The sequence below is a fragment of the Psammomys obesus genome, unplaced genomic scaffold (genome assembly GCF_907164565.1).
Source record: "Psammomys obesus unplaced genomic scaffold, mPsaObe1.curated_primary_1811, whole genome shotgun sequence".
Classification (NCBI taxonomy): domain Eukaryota; kingdom Metazoa; phylum Chordata; class Mammalia; order Rodentia; family Muridae; genus Psammomys; species Psammomys obesus.
Genome location: NW_026596120.1, coordinates 3134521 through 3147169, shown reverse-complemented (window position 1 = coordinate 3147169; position 12649 = coordinate 3134521). Strand labels below are relative to the sequence as shown.

Sequence of the window (12649 nt, the reverse complement as noted above, 5' to 3'; positions counted from 1 at the left end):
GTCTCTGGGCCCCTAGAATCTCAACCCATAATCTCTGGAATCTCATGATCAATTCATCCGATGATCTACATTCCAAAGCATTCTTTTTTTCCCCCCCTGTGATGCATGTGTGTGCTGTAGTATGTGTGTGTGTGTGTTAGCCTGTGTGCGAGGACACACGTATGGGAGCCAGAAGTCTGCGCTATCTTTCTCCATTGCTCTCCACCTTAAAGGTAGGCAGGCTCTCCCACTTGAATACGGAGCTCAACAATTCAGCTAGACAGCTTGCTGCAGGACCTCCAGCCTCTGAGCCTGTTTCTCAGGACTGGGATTGCAGGTAAGCCTGCTTGGCATGCATGTGATACTCAGGATCCCTGCTTGGTCTTCAAGCTGACACAGCGAGTGTTTCACCCACTGGGCCATCTACTCAGCCTCTTTGCAGACATTCTTAGCCCTCCAACGGGGTATACGATCCAGTGAGATCTACCTTCACAGGACCAGGTCCACCACACGGTATCTACAGCACCAGCCACCGGAAAATGGTGAGGCACCCTCAAACTCCAAGGCACAAGTCTCACAGCCGTGTGTCCATTCTAACGTGATATAGGTCATTTCTTCAAATCAAAAACTGTCTTTGGAATGGGCTTCTCCATATGCCATTTCAAAATATCAAACAAAGTGTTACCAGGCATAGTGATATACAACTGTAAATTATAGCACTCCAGAGACAGACACAGGAGGATAAGGAGTTTAAGGACAGGCTACATGAGTCCTCGTCATAAAAAAAATAAATAAGTAAATAAAAATAAAGTGTTATTGCTAGAACATGGTGTCTTAATAATAGATATCTACTCCAAATTTGACATTATTGTCCGGTTTTGTCTTCGGTCTCCAGGCTCAGAAATTTTACTGTCTTAACCTCAGTCTAATATTTAGAGGCCTGGCAGTGAGGACACAGCGAGGAAGTGTGCCCACTGGTAGAGGCTGGCCCCAAATTTTCTAGGTGTCTGATGTGCGTTTCCACATAATTTGGCAAGCAACGAGGTCTTAAACCTACTTTTTTTTCTTCTCCGATGAACCCAATTTGGGTAAGCTGGACTCAGCCACTGAGAGATAATCTCATATCCAACACAGGGAGGGAGACCAAAGTCACCAACCAATACTTGTTCCAGTGGCTTACAGTGTTTCAGCTGTGAGGTTAACAAAAATAATTTGCAATTCACCTTCCTAAAAATCCTTTGTTTCTCACTACTGTATGGAGGGAAATATTAAAAAAAAAAAAAAAAAAAAAAAAAAAAAAACAAAACAAAACAAAACAAAAAAAAAAAAAAACCAAAGCGACCAAAACAACAAAAGAGAAACTACAAGTGACTGCTCACCCTCTTCACTGGGTCAATGTAAATCTTGGTGTAGAAGAGCTGATCATCATCGTTATCCTGCAGATTCCACTGCTGGACCAAACGGCTGATGAACGGCGCATAGCCAATAAAGCCTGCAACACACACACACAAGGCAGAGAGCTCAGGATTCGAAGACCGAAATGCAAGTCAACGTCAGTTCCATTGAACAGCTGACAATGTTGAAAAATCATGAGGTCTGACATATCTGTGTATGCTACAGCAGAGAGATGATACCAACCACAATACAAAGCAAGATAGCCAAAGAGGCTTTTAAACACATGCATTCCTGAAGTTAACTCACTACAAGAACTAACTTTGGAAGGTTGCCAAGCAAAGCTAAGTGAGGAAGGAGCAGGGTAAGCTGACATTCCCCTCAACCTTGTGAATCAACCTCTCCTTGGACCCACTGAAAAGGAAGCCCTGCTTCTGAATGAAGGAAATGTCTCCTCCTCTGCCAAGATTCCAGGGTAGGCAAAGAATGTGGGTTGTCACTGACTTACAAAAATCATGAAAAAATTTTCTATCTAGGGAACCGGGGGAATTTTTTCCATTACTTGAACCACTCTTACTGTGCCTGCTAGACTGTTTTTCTGGCTAGGTTTTATATGTCATTGTCTGGGAAAAGGATGTCTAAAATTGGAGTGTTTCCCCTTGGCCTTCGAGCCTGTGCAATGAATCTGCCAATGGCCTGTGTCTATAAAGACAACAGGCAACAGGATTGTTCTCTTAAGCTTTCCCCTGAGTTTCAGGCATGCAGCCAGCTGCTCTGCTTCACTACAGATAATGCTCGCCAACACACGCAGACCATACCCGTGAAACAAGGACTTTTTGTCCCTGTCCCTCCAGGTCCTTCCATATCCCCCCCAACACTTCCACAGGACCCCTGGATCTCTGCCTCATGCTTGGCTGCAAGTCCCAGCATCTGTCTCAACCCACTGCTGGTTAGAGCTTCCCAGGGGACGATCAAGTTAGGCTCCTGCCTGCCAGCATACGTCCCTCAGTGTTTTGCCTGCTTGTTTGTATGTGCGGCATGTGTGTGCAGGGCTCACAGCAGACTGAAGACGGTATCAGACTCTCTTGAACTGAACTTACAGATTTGTGAGCTATCTGATGTGACGAGGGTGCTGTGAATTGGAGAAGCGGCGAGCATTCCACCACAGAGCATGTCTACAGCCCGACAATGCACTTTTAATTACTATGAATAATCTTCTATGATAAAAAAAAAACTGGTAACATAATTTTCCAATGACTTACATTACTGTCTTATAAAAAAAAACTGTTTCCTTACTCTTCTTCTAAGGACAACTATCCCTAAATAAGTGAGATTAAAATTACATTCATTTACATTCAGGATTTATGATTTTTTTCCCTATTAATGTGTTTTAAAACTAAATGGCATATATTCACTAAGTCATAGGTCACATCCTTTAAATCTGTCACAAACTGCCTCTGAAGCCACTCTGTCTGCAGACACTCCCGCTCCCTGCTCTCTAACAATCCTGACTACAGACAGAAGCTCCGCACTGTCTCCCAGTACTTCCCCGTATCAGACTGCTGAAAACGGAGCTTACTTGCTAGTATCTGTCATTTCCACAGCACCGTGAGTCCTCTGCAATTCCCCTCAGTGGCTTTTTACTGTCCAGGAAAAAATGTGTACCACAGGATGCCAGGTACATGACAATTCCAGGAAAAAAAAAATTAATGGACTAGAAAATACAGCCTAATCCAAAGCTATACATCTCACATGGGACACATGTGGTTCTGCCTTCTGTCTATCTGCTCACATTAACCTCAGCTCAAGGGAAACGTGTGCTCTAGCCATAACGCGTGTGAGGTCAAATTTCCTTTCCTCTTTAAAGTACTGAGTGTGATCACAGTTATTTAATGTTTGGTGACTCACAAGGAGAATGCATCAGTTCTGCACACTCAGACACCATCTAAAATTTTGGCCACAAATGTCAAAATAAGTGACTTAGCACCAATAGACCTAAAAACAAGCCACACTAACAAGTGTCTGCTTTTTAACCATGTGATTACAAACTGCACACAAACTTTCTCAAAGTGAACTTACTAAGCTGAATATCCTGGACCCAAAATTCTCCCAATGAACTGTAATGAGAAGACTTGAATTCTCACTCACAATGCCTCGATACACAGATCAGACACAAAAGGCCTCAGGAAGCGTTTCTTCCGCTCTAACCTGCGCATGGGCTGTCAGAATCTTTCCTAGCAAGACCAGGGCTGTGAGGCTGCGGGACTTGCTGTCCCCTGCAGCGTCATTCATACCTCCAGAATTCAGGTAGCGTTTCCCAATGTGCACCACAGGATACTTGTCTGCCAGCCGCTTATCTGGCCACAGCAGCCCATCAGCTGCAAAGACTATTTTATGATTTGTCTTTTGGAACTTTTTCAGGAGTTCTTCAGGCCCACCAGCAAACACAACATCAAAACTGTTTAAAAACAAACAAATAAAAAAAAACAAACAAGCCTTAAAATGCATGTTTCAGAACCTAAGCACAAAAACTCAGAAATCACTATAAAAAAAAATATGAGAATTTAGACTCCACACAAGATTAAAACATGTTTAGACAACACATTAGAGAACCTCCTCCCAACTCACATCATACGAACTACATTTGATGTTGGTTCACTGACAAATGAAACCTAAATATGAGATATTTTTCATTATAATAGATAATAACTTATCTCCAAAATAAAAACTGTAAGTCGGTGTGCAAATGTTACTATTAATATAAATTAATGTCATGGGCATAAAGTTTCCATTCTAACAGCCAAATATTTCAATGACATGTGTACCGGTTCATTATTATCTCTGATAAACTGGATTTGACTAATAAGTTTCACACTGCTGTCAGTATTAATACTTGACACACTTGGTAATATGGAATCATGGAATTTTTTTTGGGGGGGTGATCCTTTTTTATTAAATGTATATTTTTTATATTAATTATAGTTTATTTACTTTGTATCCCAGCTGTAGTCCCCTTTTTCATTCCCTCCCAATCTCATCCTCCCTTCCTCATCTCCTCCCTGCCCCTCTCTAAGTCCTCTGATAGGGGAGGTCCTCCTCCCCTTCCCTCTGACCCTAGCTTATCAGGTCTCATCAGGACTGACTGCAATGTCCTCCTCTGTAACCTAGCAAGGCTGCTCCTCCCACGGAGGGTGGGGTGGTCAAAGAGCCAGACACTGAGTTCATGTCAGAGACAGTCCCTGTTCCCTTTACTAGGGAACCAACTTCGACACTGAGCTCCATGGAATCTTAACCAGACAAGTTCATCTTTTTTTTATGCTCCATGAATTTGAAACTAGGTAAAATTAATTTAAGGTCTGCAGTTTTACTGATTTTCCTCCTGGTCTTTACTTTTTAGGGCTAACTCACCAGATCACAACTTAACAGAAAATTAATTGTAAAACGACTCTATCAGGAATGTAACCTCTAGGCAAGAAGCCTTAGCTTTTTACAACCTCATTCTACCTGGAGTTGTTTTTACATCCATGCACCAGAAAGCTAGTATTTGCAGAGTGCTAAGCTAATGCTTGCATTAGACAGCAAACATGGAGGGCAAAGCTCATGCTCTGCTGACACTGCAAAATTACTGTGAGGACTTGTCATGGAGGCACATAGCCAATCCATCCATGCTCTCTCGCTGTATCTACTGAGGGATTGGACATGCACATGAAAGACTTAGTAATTTATAGTCCACTGTATTAAATAACTTTTAGCCATAAGTTTTATGTTCTCCATTAGGCTGGCAGAGACCATACCTGCCCCTCTTTTCTATACTCGGGCCTTGCTCATGTGTAAGCTGAGCACATGGCTACCCTGCTAAGAAAGTACTATAAAGGAAGATACACAGCATGAGCAAGCCTGTCCAGCACTGTCGAAGGGAGTAGGACACACAACCGCCAGGCCCTGTCCTCCGAAAAGGCTACTGCCTGCATCGCTCTGCTCTTTCCTTTGCACAGGGAACCAATGCTTGCTGGTAGAACACACCTTACAGCTTTATAAAAAAAGAGCAGCTGAGTGAAAAACACGTTAAAAATTGTACAGCTAAATTCTGTGAATCTGCTAAGCAAATTTGGTATTTGCTAATTTCTTTTGAGACAAGAGTCTTACTTCATAGCCCAGACTGCCATTAAACTTAAATCTTCCTAGCTCAGCACCTGAGGGCTGAAAGTATTCACACAATCCACTCAACAACCCAATCCCTGCCCATTTTTTTTTAATTATATGTAAAAGTGGTGTTGAAATCAGTGAATTTCTTTTCTCTGGAAACTGTTCTAGAAAAGTTAATCAGTTACTTTTCTCTCTACTATTTTTGCACTTCAAAATTAAATTTCTGTTCCTGAATACCCAGATAGGCAGACTGACAGAGAAAGACTACAGACACATCGGTACATAATGGAATTTTTTTTTTCTTTCCAGAATCAACAGGCAAGATGTTGTTAGCACTACTAAGAGCATAATCCAAAAGTCCATCACAGTGTGTAGTTGTAGTCTGCCTGTTGCAGGCTGACTGCAGCTTTGTTGCTGGCCCTCAGAGTGTGCACACCAGTCCTTTAACAAGTAAACGCAGTGACCATTGGTTATTAACTGGAGGTGGGGCTGCTTAGAACGCAGGGCATAGGAAAAGTCAATGCACAACGTCTGTGTGTGTGTAAGAAAAGCTTTAAATGCATATTTTTAAAAAGCTTTATATCTCAATAAAAGTATTCTGAAAGCTGAAAATTAACTTTTTGGTGTATTTATTTAAAAGTAAACAAACTAATCTGATTTACAAAACAAAACAAAAAAAATACATTTTCTAGTATAACTGACTTCATCAATTCTATTCCTAACATAGCTGTTTCATTCCGAAGTAGTAGTTGTTAATTGTGCCTGTATATGTCAGTGTGTATGTGAAAATAAGACCAAAGATGAGGCCAAAAACTCAAACTCTGAGTCAGGCATAGAGGGAGACTCAGGCGGAGCCAAGATGGTTTCTGAAAACAGTGAAAAATATAAGTAGCACTACATACTCAAACATTTAAAATGAGGGTAGGGGTGAAACTCAAGGTATAGCATTGGTCTGAGGTGAAGGAAGCCTGGATTTGGTTACAGATGCCTTTTGGAAAGTGAATGTTTTTCATCTTTGAAACGCTAGTGAAGCACAAAGATAAAACTGTATTTCAGACTACTAATAAAGTCAATAGCTTATAAAATGAGGAGGCACAATGTTTAATTCGCTAATTTAGCATTTTATAAAGATTACTTTTAAATACAATTCTTTTAAGGTAGATTAAGAAATTATTTTCACACAATTCAAGTAAGAATATTACTTTGACTGAAAGTGTAAAAGGTTTTCTTTTTGAGAAAGAGTCTCATGTAGCCCAGAAAAAGGAGGATTGTGCTATGGAAGTCCAGGCTGGCATTAGAGGCGGGCGCCAACACACACAACTAAATAGGTAAGCCTGGTGAAATTTTTCCTATTTCATTCTAGCAGGTGTCATTTCTGTTTGCATTCCTGGGGCGTGGGAGGGGGAGCCTTTGTGTCTATTTAAAACTTCCTGAAGGGAAGAAAGTTTTTCTACTTAAAATTATTTGAGCCACAAAAATGTTTAAAAAAAAACAAATGCACAGAGGTCATAAAAATAATTCTCACAGGAACGCAGTCCATTTAAATACAAAGAATAAAATGAAACTTTCCACATTTAAGCACGGTAAATATTCCCAAATTCTGCAAAACCCATAAGGTTGAACCCAGACATGTCACCGTTCTATCTCCAACAGGTCATTGAGACTTTTATGAGTGTTTGTCCTTCTGTGTTATTTTTGTGATACTTTCAGCCACACAGTCACCAAGACTGGATGAAAATTCGTCATTCATCCTGGGCTCATCCTTCTTCATGACAGCTGCCGTCAAAACCGTTCTGCAGTGTCTTGCTGATCCCATCCTATACCTACCATTCAGTTCCTCTCCCAGACAGCAACAACCTATGCTGATTTACATACCCTACAGGCTATGCTGGCACCTCCCCAGCGATCTGCCAACCCCTGCCACACACACACTCCTGGCCCAGGGAGTCTGAACTCTCCTGAAGGTACCACACCCCGGAGTCAGTCACTAGTTTGCAGCTGTGGCCTAAAAAAAGAGTCACCAAATATTGACACTGGCCAGTGGAAGAGAGCTTGGACTCTGACGGCCACATAGGCTCTGTCAAACAACTTAGTTCTGCCAGCCTAGTACAAAAGCAGTCACAAATAAGGCATGAGCAAATGAAGGTGCTTGAATTACAGAACAGTGCTTGGTCATACAAGAGTCATTTGTGGATGCCTTCGCTATAGAATAAAATCTAAATGGACCAGGCTCATACTAGCAACCTCCATTTACTATCCTGTTCAGAAGCTTAATCTGAAGCTTTTTCCTGTGGGGTCAAGTGTGTCTTCATAATTAACATCTACTTAGCCTGGATTTTTCCAACTGGCCCCAAGCCATTTGCTTTCAAGGCTCATTTCCACTGTCAGCAACTCTAGACACCAACATGGCAGAAAAATACCATTTCCTTCCACTTAACTCTCACTATCCTTTCCTTCCCCCTACTCACCCAAGTGTCCATTCTATTTTGCACCTAATCAAAGAGCATCTTTTATCCCAGGTGCATGGATTCATGCCTTTAGCATCTGTAGAAGCCCTTAGCTAAGGATTTTGAAGATACTCAGGAAATGTCTACTGAACAAAGGAGTGAATGAACCAATGAATAAATTATACTCTATCTAAATGAGAAGTAAAAGCTACTGGGCAGGCAAGGAAAAAGGCCACAGAAGTACCCCCTAACCTTGTTATCCCTAGTCCAGTATGTTACTGATCATTACATGCATAGAACTAAACAAAAATTTCAATCATCTGAACCATAAAGTATAGGCTGAAATAAAGTCTAACAAAACTGTAACAGATGCAGCCCACACCTGAAACCTATGTACTTTAAGTTTCCCCTCAGATAAAATGTTGGTACTTCCACAGATAAACCCATAATGCAACAGTATGGAACCTTTAGTATCTGCAACACAAATACACACACACACACACACACACACACACAAACAGCATTTTGGTTGAAAATACCAAGCAAATTTTCAGAATAAGCCATTATGAAAAACTATCAAATAAATGTTAGCAATTTGGGATGGAGGAAAAGGATTTTGATGGGTTAACGTGGGCTCTCCTTCATAAGCAGAACATTACTTGATGAATATGCCCCCAATGAAGGTACACTTGTAGGGTGTAAAATTACCACTAGTGCTGAAGAGAGAAAAGTCAGTGCAGCTTTGTTTATCTGGAAAGCCGCTGCCTCCTGACCATTTCAGAAGGGTGTAAGTGCAGGAACCACAGTGCACAGAGGGCAGCCAGGGAGAGAATGGGGCAAATCTCAAAGCTGCATGCTCCTCAGCACAGCCTCCGGCCAGACAGAATCTCCCCTCGTTTCTTGGTCTGTCCCTTACACTGTAAAATGATACGATGAATTAGATGAAAACTTCCACCTCGTTGGGGTCATCTCTGAACATAAAAACTTTCAAATAATCTGTACAAAGTGAGTATTCATTCACTCAGTAAAGAAATAAGAAATCTTTCGGCTCCCTTATGTGTCGGTTACAACACATAAAGCATTTAGAACTTGGGTCTCTGTCCCAGCAAGGCCCTCAGCCCCCACAACCAGCATCTTATTTTGAACACAGTGATACTTAAAGCTTCTAAACTAAAGGAGAACAAATTTCAAGTAGAAAATTTGGCTTGAGAATACATATGCAAAGTGCAAGCTTGTGCATGCACACGTGCCCTCCACACCTACCAGTCATAGCTATCATACATGAAGTTCTGCCCATCGCTAATGATGAGATCCTTTTTGTCTGTACACGTAAGCTGTCACTACTTCCAGGGAAGGGGCATCACCAAATAAACCTGCTTTTCTCAATAAAACTAAAGGATTGCTCTTACAACTTTGCTCTCAAGAAAGCCGAACTGGCCACTGGCACATGGGCGATCCTGGCAGTACCTAGAGACATGGGCCCTTACACTGACTCAAAGCTCATCCTGACTATACCTAGAGATGCTGGGCCTTCCTCAAACCCCATCTTTTCGGCTAAGCTGAGTCTTGAACTACAATCCAAATGAATCGGACTGATTTGCCTCAGGCTATGGGTGTCTTATAATGCCCCTCTTCTGTCTGTCAAAAACAACTGGGGCCCCCCGACTGCCAGCTCTCCAGGACTAAAACTTGATGAGCAGGGGAGACAGGAGGCTCGGAAGGGAAGCACAGAGAAAAGCAGGTTCCCCAAACTCACAGAAATCACTGTGAGCTTCTACGTGGCTGCTTGTTCACAGACTTACCTGCCTCATGATCAAATACAAATTTGCTTGTGTCAGGCTCATCTGTGCTCAGCATTTAATCGAGATATTGCAGAACGCATATTATATGTGGACAAGGATGTATTGAACAATGTAGAAATCTATATGGTGCCTATGCTTTACTATGCCCACCACATCACAATTTATCTTTCAAGAACATGTTCATACAAGAAAACAAAGTTTTTCTTTGGAATCAAAAAAATTATAAGTATAAATGATACAAGTGTTGAAATGACATGTCGTCATTTCTATTTTTAGGTCATCCTCACATATACTTCAGTCTAAGAACCATCATCATCTTGATTTTCATCTGCAAATAGTGTGTCTTCGCAGTTGGAAATTGAAAATAAGAGATTTAAGGTGACTTTACTACACCAATGAGGAAAATTCAACAGGATTTAAAAATGAAAGATCAGTGCCAACATTATAAAAATGAAAAAGAAAGATAGAAAGAAAAGTATATGGTGCAATTTGGTGTTTTTAAAATACGTAAGGAGTTAAGGAAAGATGTTAAATATTTCAAACGGATTAGGAGAATAAGGCAGTAAGCAAAATGGTATCTGCGGGCAAGGGGGATGGTTCAATGGCAGAATGCACGTTTTAGGTGTCTGTCCCTGTGGATTTCAGCCCACATTCAAAAGTAAATAAACGCGAAGAAAGGCATGCATCAAAAGGCCCTTTGTTCTTGACAGCACAGGGTCTCATCCCCTACCTTGTACTTGTAACTTTATCAGACATTTTTGTTAGGGATTAAACTGAGTTCATCTGGTTGTCTCCCTCAAGTGCATGCTCGAGTATGCTCTCGACTGCGCTTCTAGCTCAAGACAAACACGAATTCCACAAAAATGTTAGACTACGCCATGCTTTTTCATTAGTTGTTATAACTCATCCCCTTTAATGTGTTACAAGATCGGCTCAGACTGTGACTTTTCATGCATAATACATTTATTTTACAGGGAAAATTTTCTGTTAATAAAAAAAAAAGTTCAGTGTAAAACAACCTTGCTTTCAAGTTGGGGCTCAGAAGCAGAGGCTGCTCACTAGAGAAGCCAGTTATAACTGAGGAAAAAAAGACTTTTTACAATAATGACTCTGTCAGCAAAATAATTCAACATTTAAAATTCATTTATACGTTTTAATCTTTAAAAGTAATATAATGTAGACTGAAAAGCCTACAGTGTATTTCTCTTACCATTCAGTGAACAAGATAATCAGATCCTCCTGGCTGGCATACTGTTCCATGGCTTCTTTCATTAATCTCACCTTCTGGCCACCTCCAATACTATTAATCCCATCACCACCTCTCCACTCTTGCCCTTGACCAAGAACCTATAAACGAAAGGAAGAATTCATCCTGAGGAAAATGACACTGGTGACAACAGCATAAAAAGGTCAACAGTAAATTGTACTAGCAACCCACCCTTTATATATAATCAAAGTACAATGCTAGAATGAAAAGAATATTAATGCATAGGAAGGTCCTAATTATTCAATGCTATCCACCAACATCACACCATTTCAAATAATATTTCAAAAGTTGATTCTAACCTCTAGAAGTAGACTCAAAGCAATTCCCGTATTATCTTATTCTTGTCTTTCAGACTGAAATGAAAATGGAGAAACCTTACAGCTGGCCTGTTCGATGTGGAGAGAAAATCTACAAGAAAGTCCCTATGCTCAGAGACTCCTAGACTGGGCTCTCAAGCAAGGACACACAGAAAGCATGTAAAAAGAGACCCTTATTTCTTTTGGCAAATCTTAAGTTTGTATCAGCCCGAAATTTTATTAAGAATTACCCAGTGCAAGAGACACCTAAGCACAGTTAGTCTGGGTTAAACAGGCGTTCGAGTCTACAGCATCTGCCTCTGCCTCAACCACTTCACCCTGAACTGTAAGTGGTAACTGATGCCCCTGGCTTTGAGGGATAGAGGCGTGGCCAACAGATGCCCCATCTCCCGATACACAACTAGATCTGGAAAATGAGAGGGGAATGAAATTTCAATGAAAACAAGTGCAAGGGACACACTTTACCACTGACATAGCTGGAGTAAAAGACATTTAAAACAGACTGAAGCGGGTGTGGAGCTGGATTCCAGCTGGGGCAAATCTACTGAATTACCAGTGTTTCAGCTGAGAGTTCTTCCACAATCCTCTGGAGTCTCCAATACTGGGCCCACTGAGCCCAACTACATCTGAGAACTATCCCGGCAGAGCACAGGGAGGAGCCATTGTCTCGTGGACAAATGATGAAAGCAAAAGACTCCCGGGTCCACTCTGTGACACACCTTAAATGAACCTGAGAAATTTTCCTTTCTAACTCCTTTCAAGTAATGAAGCTCTCACTGGTTTACTGTACATACTTTAGAAACCTGGACCTCCTAACAGGAGGACAAAGAGAGTGCCAAAATTTATAGTATTCAAATGGGACTGGCCTCTAAGATATGAGAGGTTAGAGCTATGTACTCTAGGACAAGATTTCCTTAAAAATAAATGAATTTTGCTAATAAATACATTTTATCTCACTTTGATCACATAATAATCAACAGCATACCACATGGAAATTTCTTATCAAAGTCTTGCACATAACAAACTTTCTATTCTCTCTTCAAGTTGATCCCTACAGATTGGTCCACTGAGTTCCAACCATATTGCAACCTAATTTCTTTGTACTTACAAACCGTTTCCCATCAATGCATGTTAACAGTATTTCTCATTTACTTCAAAATATTTCTCACTTATCCTCTTTAAACACGTAATTGTTATCACTAGAGCTCTTTTATTTATTTATTTATTTATTTATTTATTTATTTATTTATTTATTTATTCACTTTGCAGCCCCCTTCCTCATCTCCTCCCAATCCCACC

At 40.8% G+C, this 12649-nt stretch overlaps 1 protein-coding gene across 3 annotated transcripts in view; it reads right to left on the bottom strand.

Annotated features, from left to right (window-relative positions):
* The window catches only part of Plod2 (procollagen-lysine,2-oxoglutarate 5-dioxygenase 2), a 71799-nt gene that overhangs the window by 26025 nt on the left and 33125 nt on the right, over positions 1-12649 (bottom strand). For all 3 annotated transcript variants that reach the window (XM_055629679.1, XM_055629680.1, XM_055629681.1), the window contains exons 3-5: positions 10977-11113; positions 3666-3829; positions 1359-1471 (exon numbers count right to left, since the gene is read on the bottom strand). In XM_055629679.1, coding sequence (XP_055485654.1) covers positions 1359-1471; positions 3666-3829; positions 10977-11113 — 414 coding nt within the window. The remainder of the gene's footprint in view (positions 1-1358; positions 1472-3665; positions 3830-10976; positions 11114-12649) is intronic.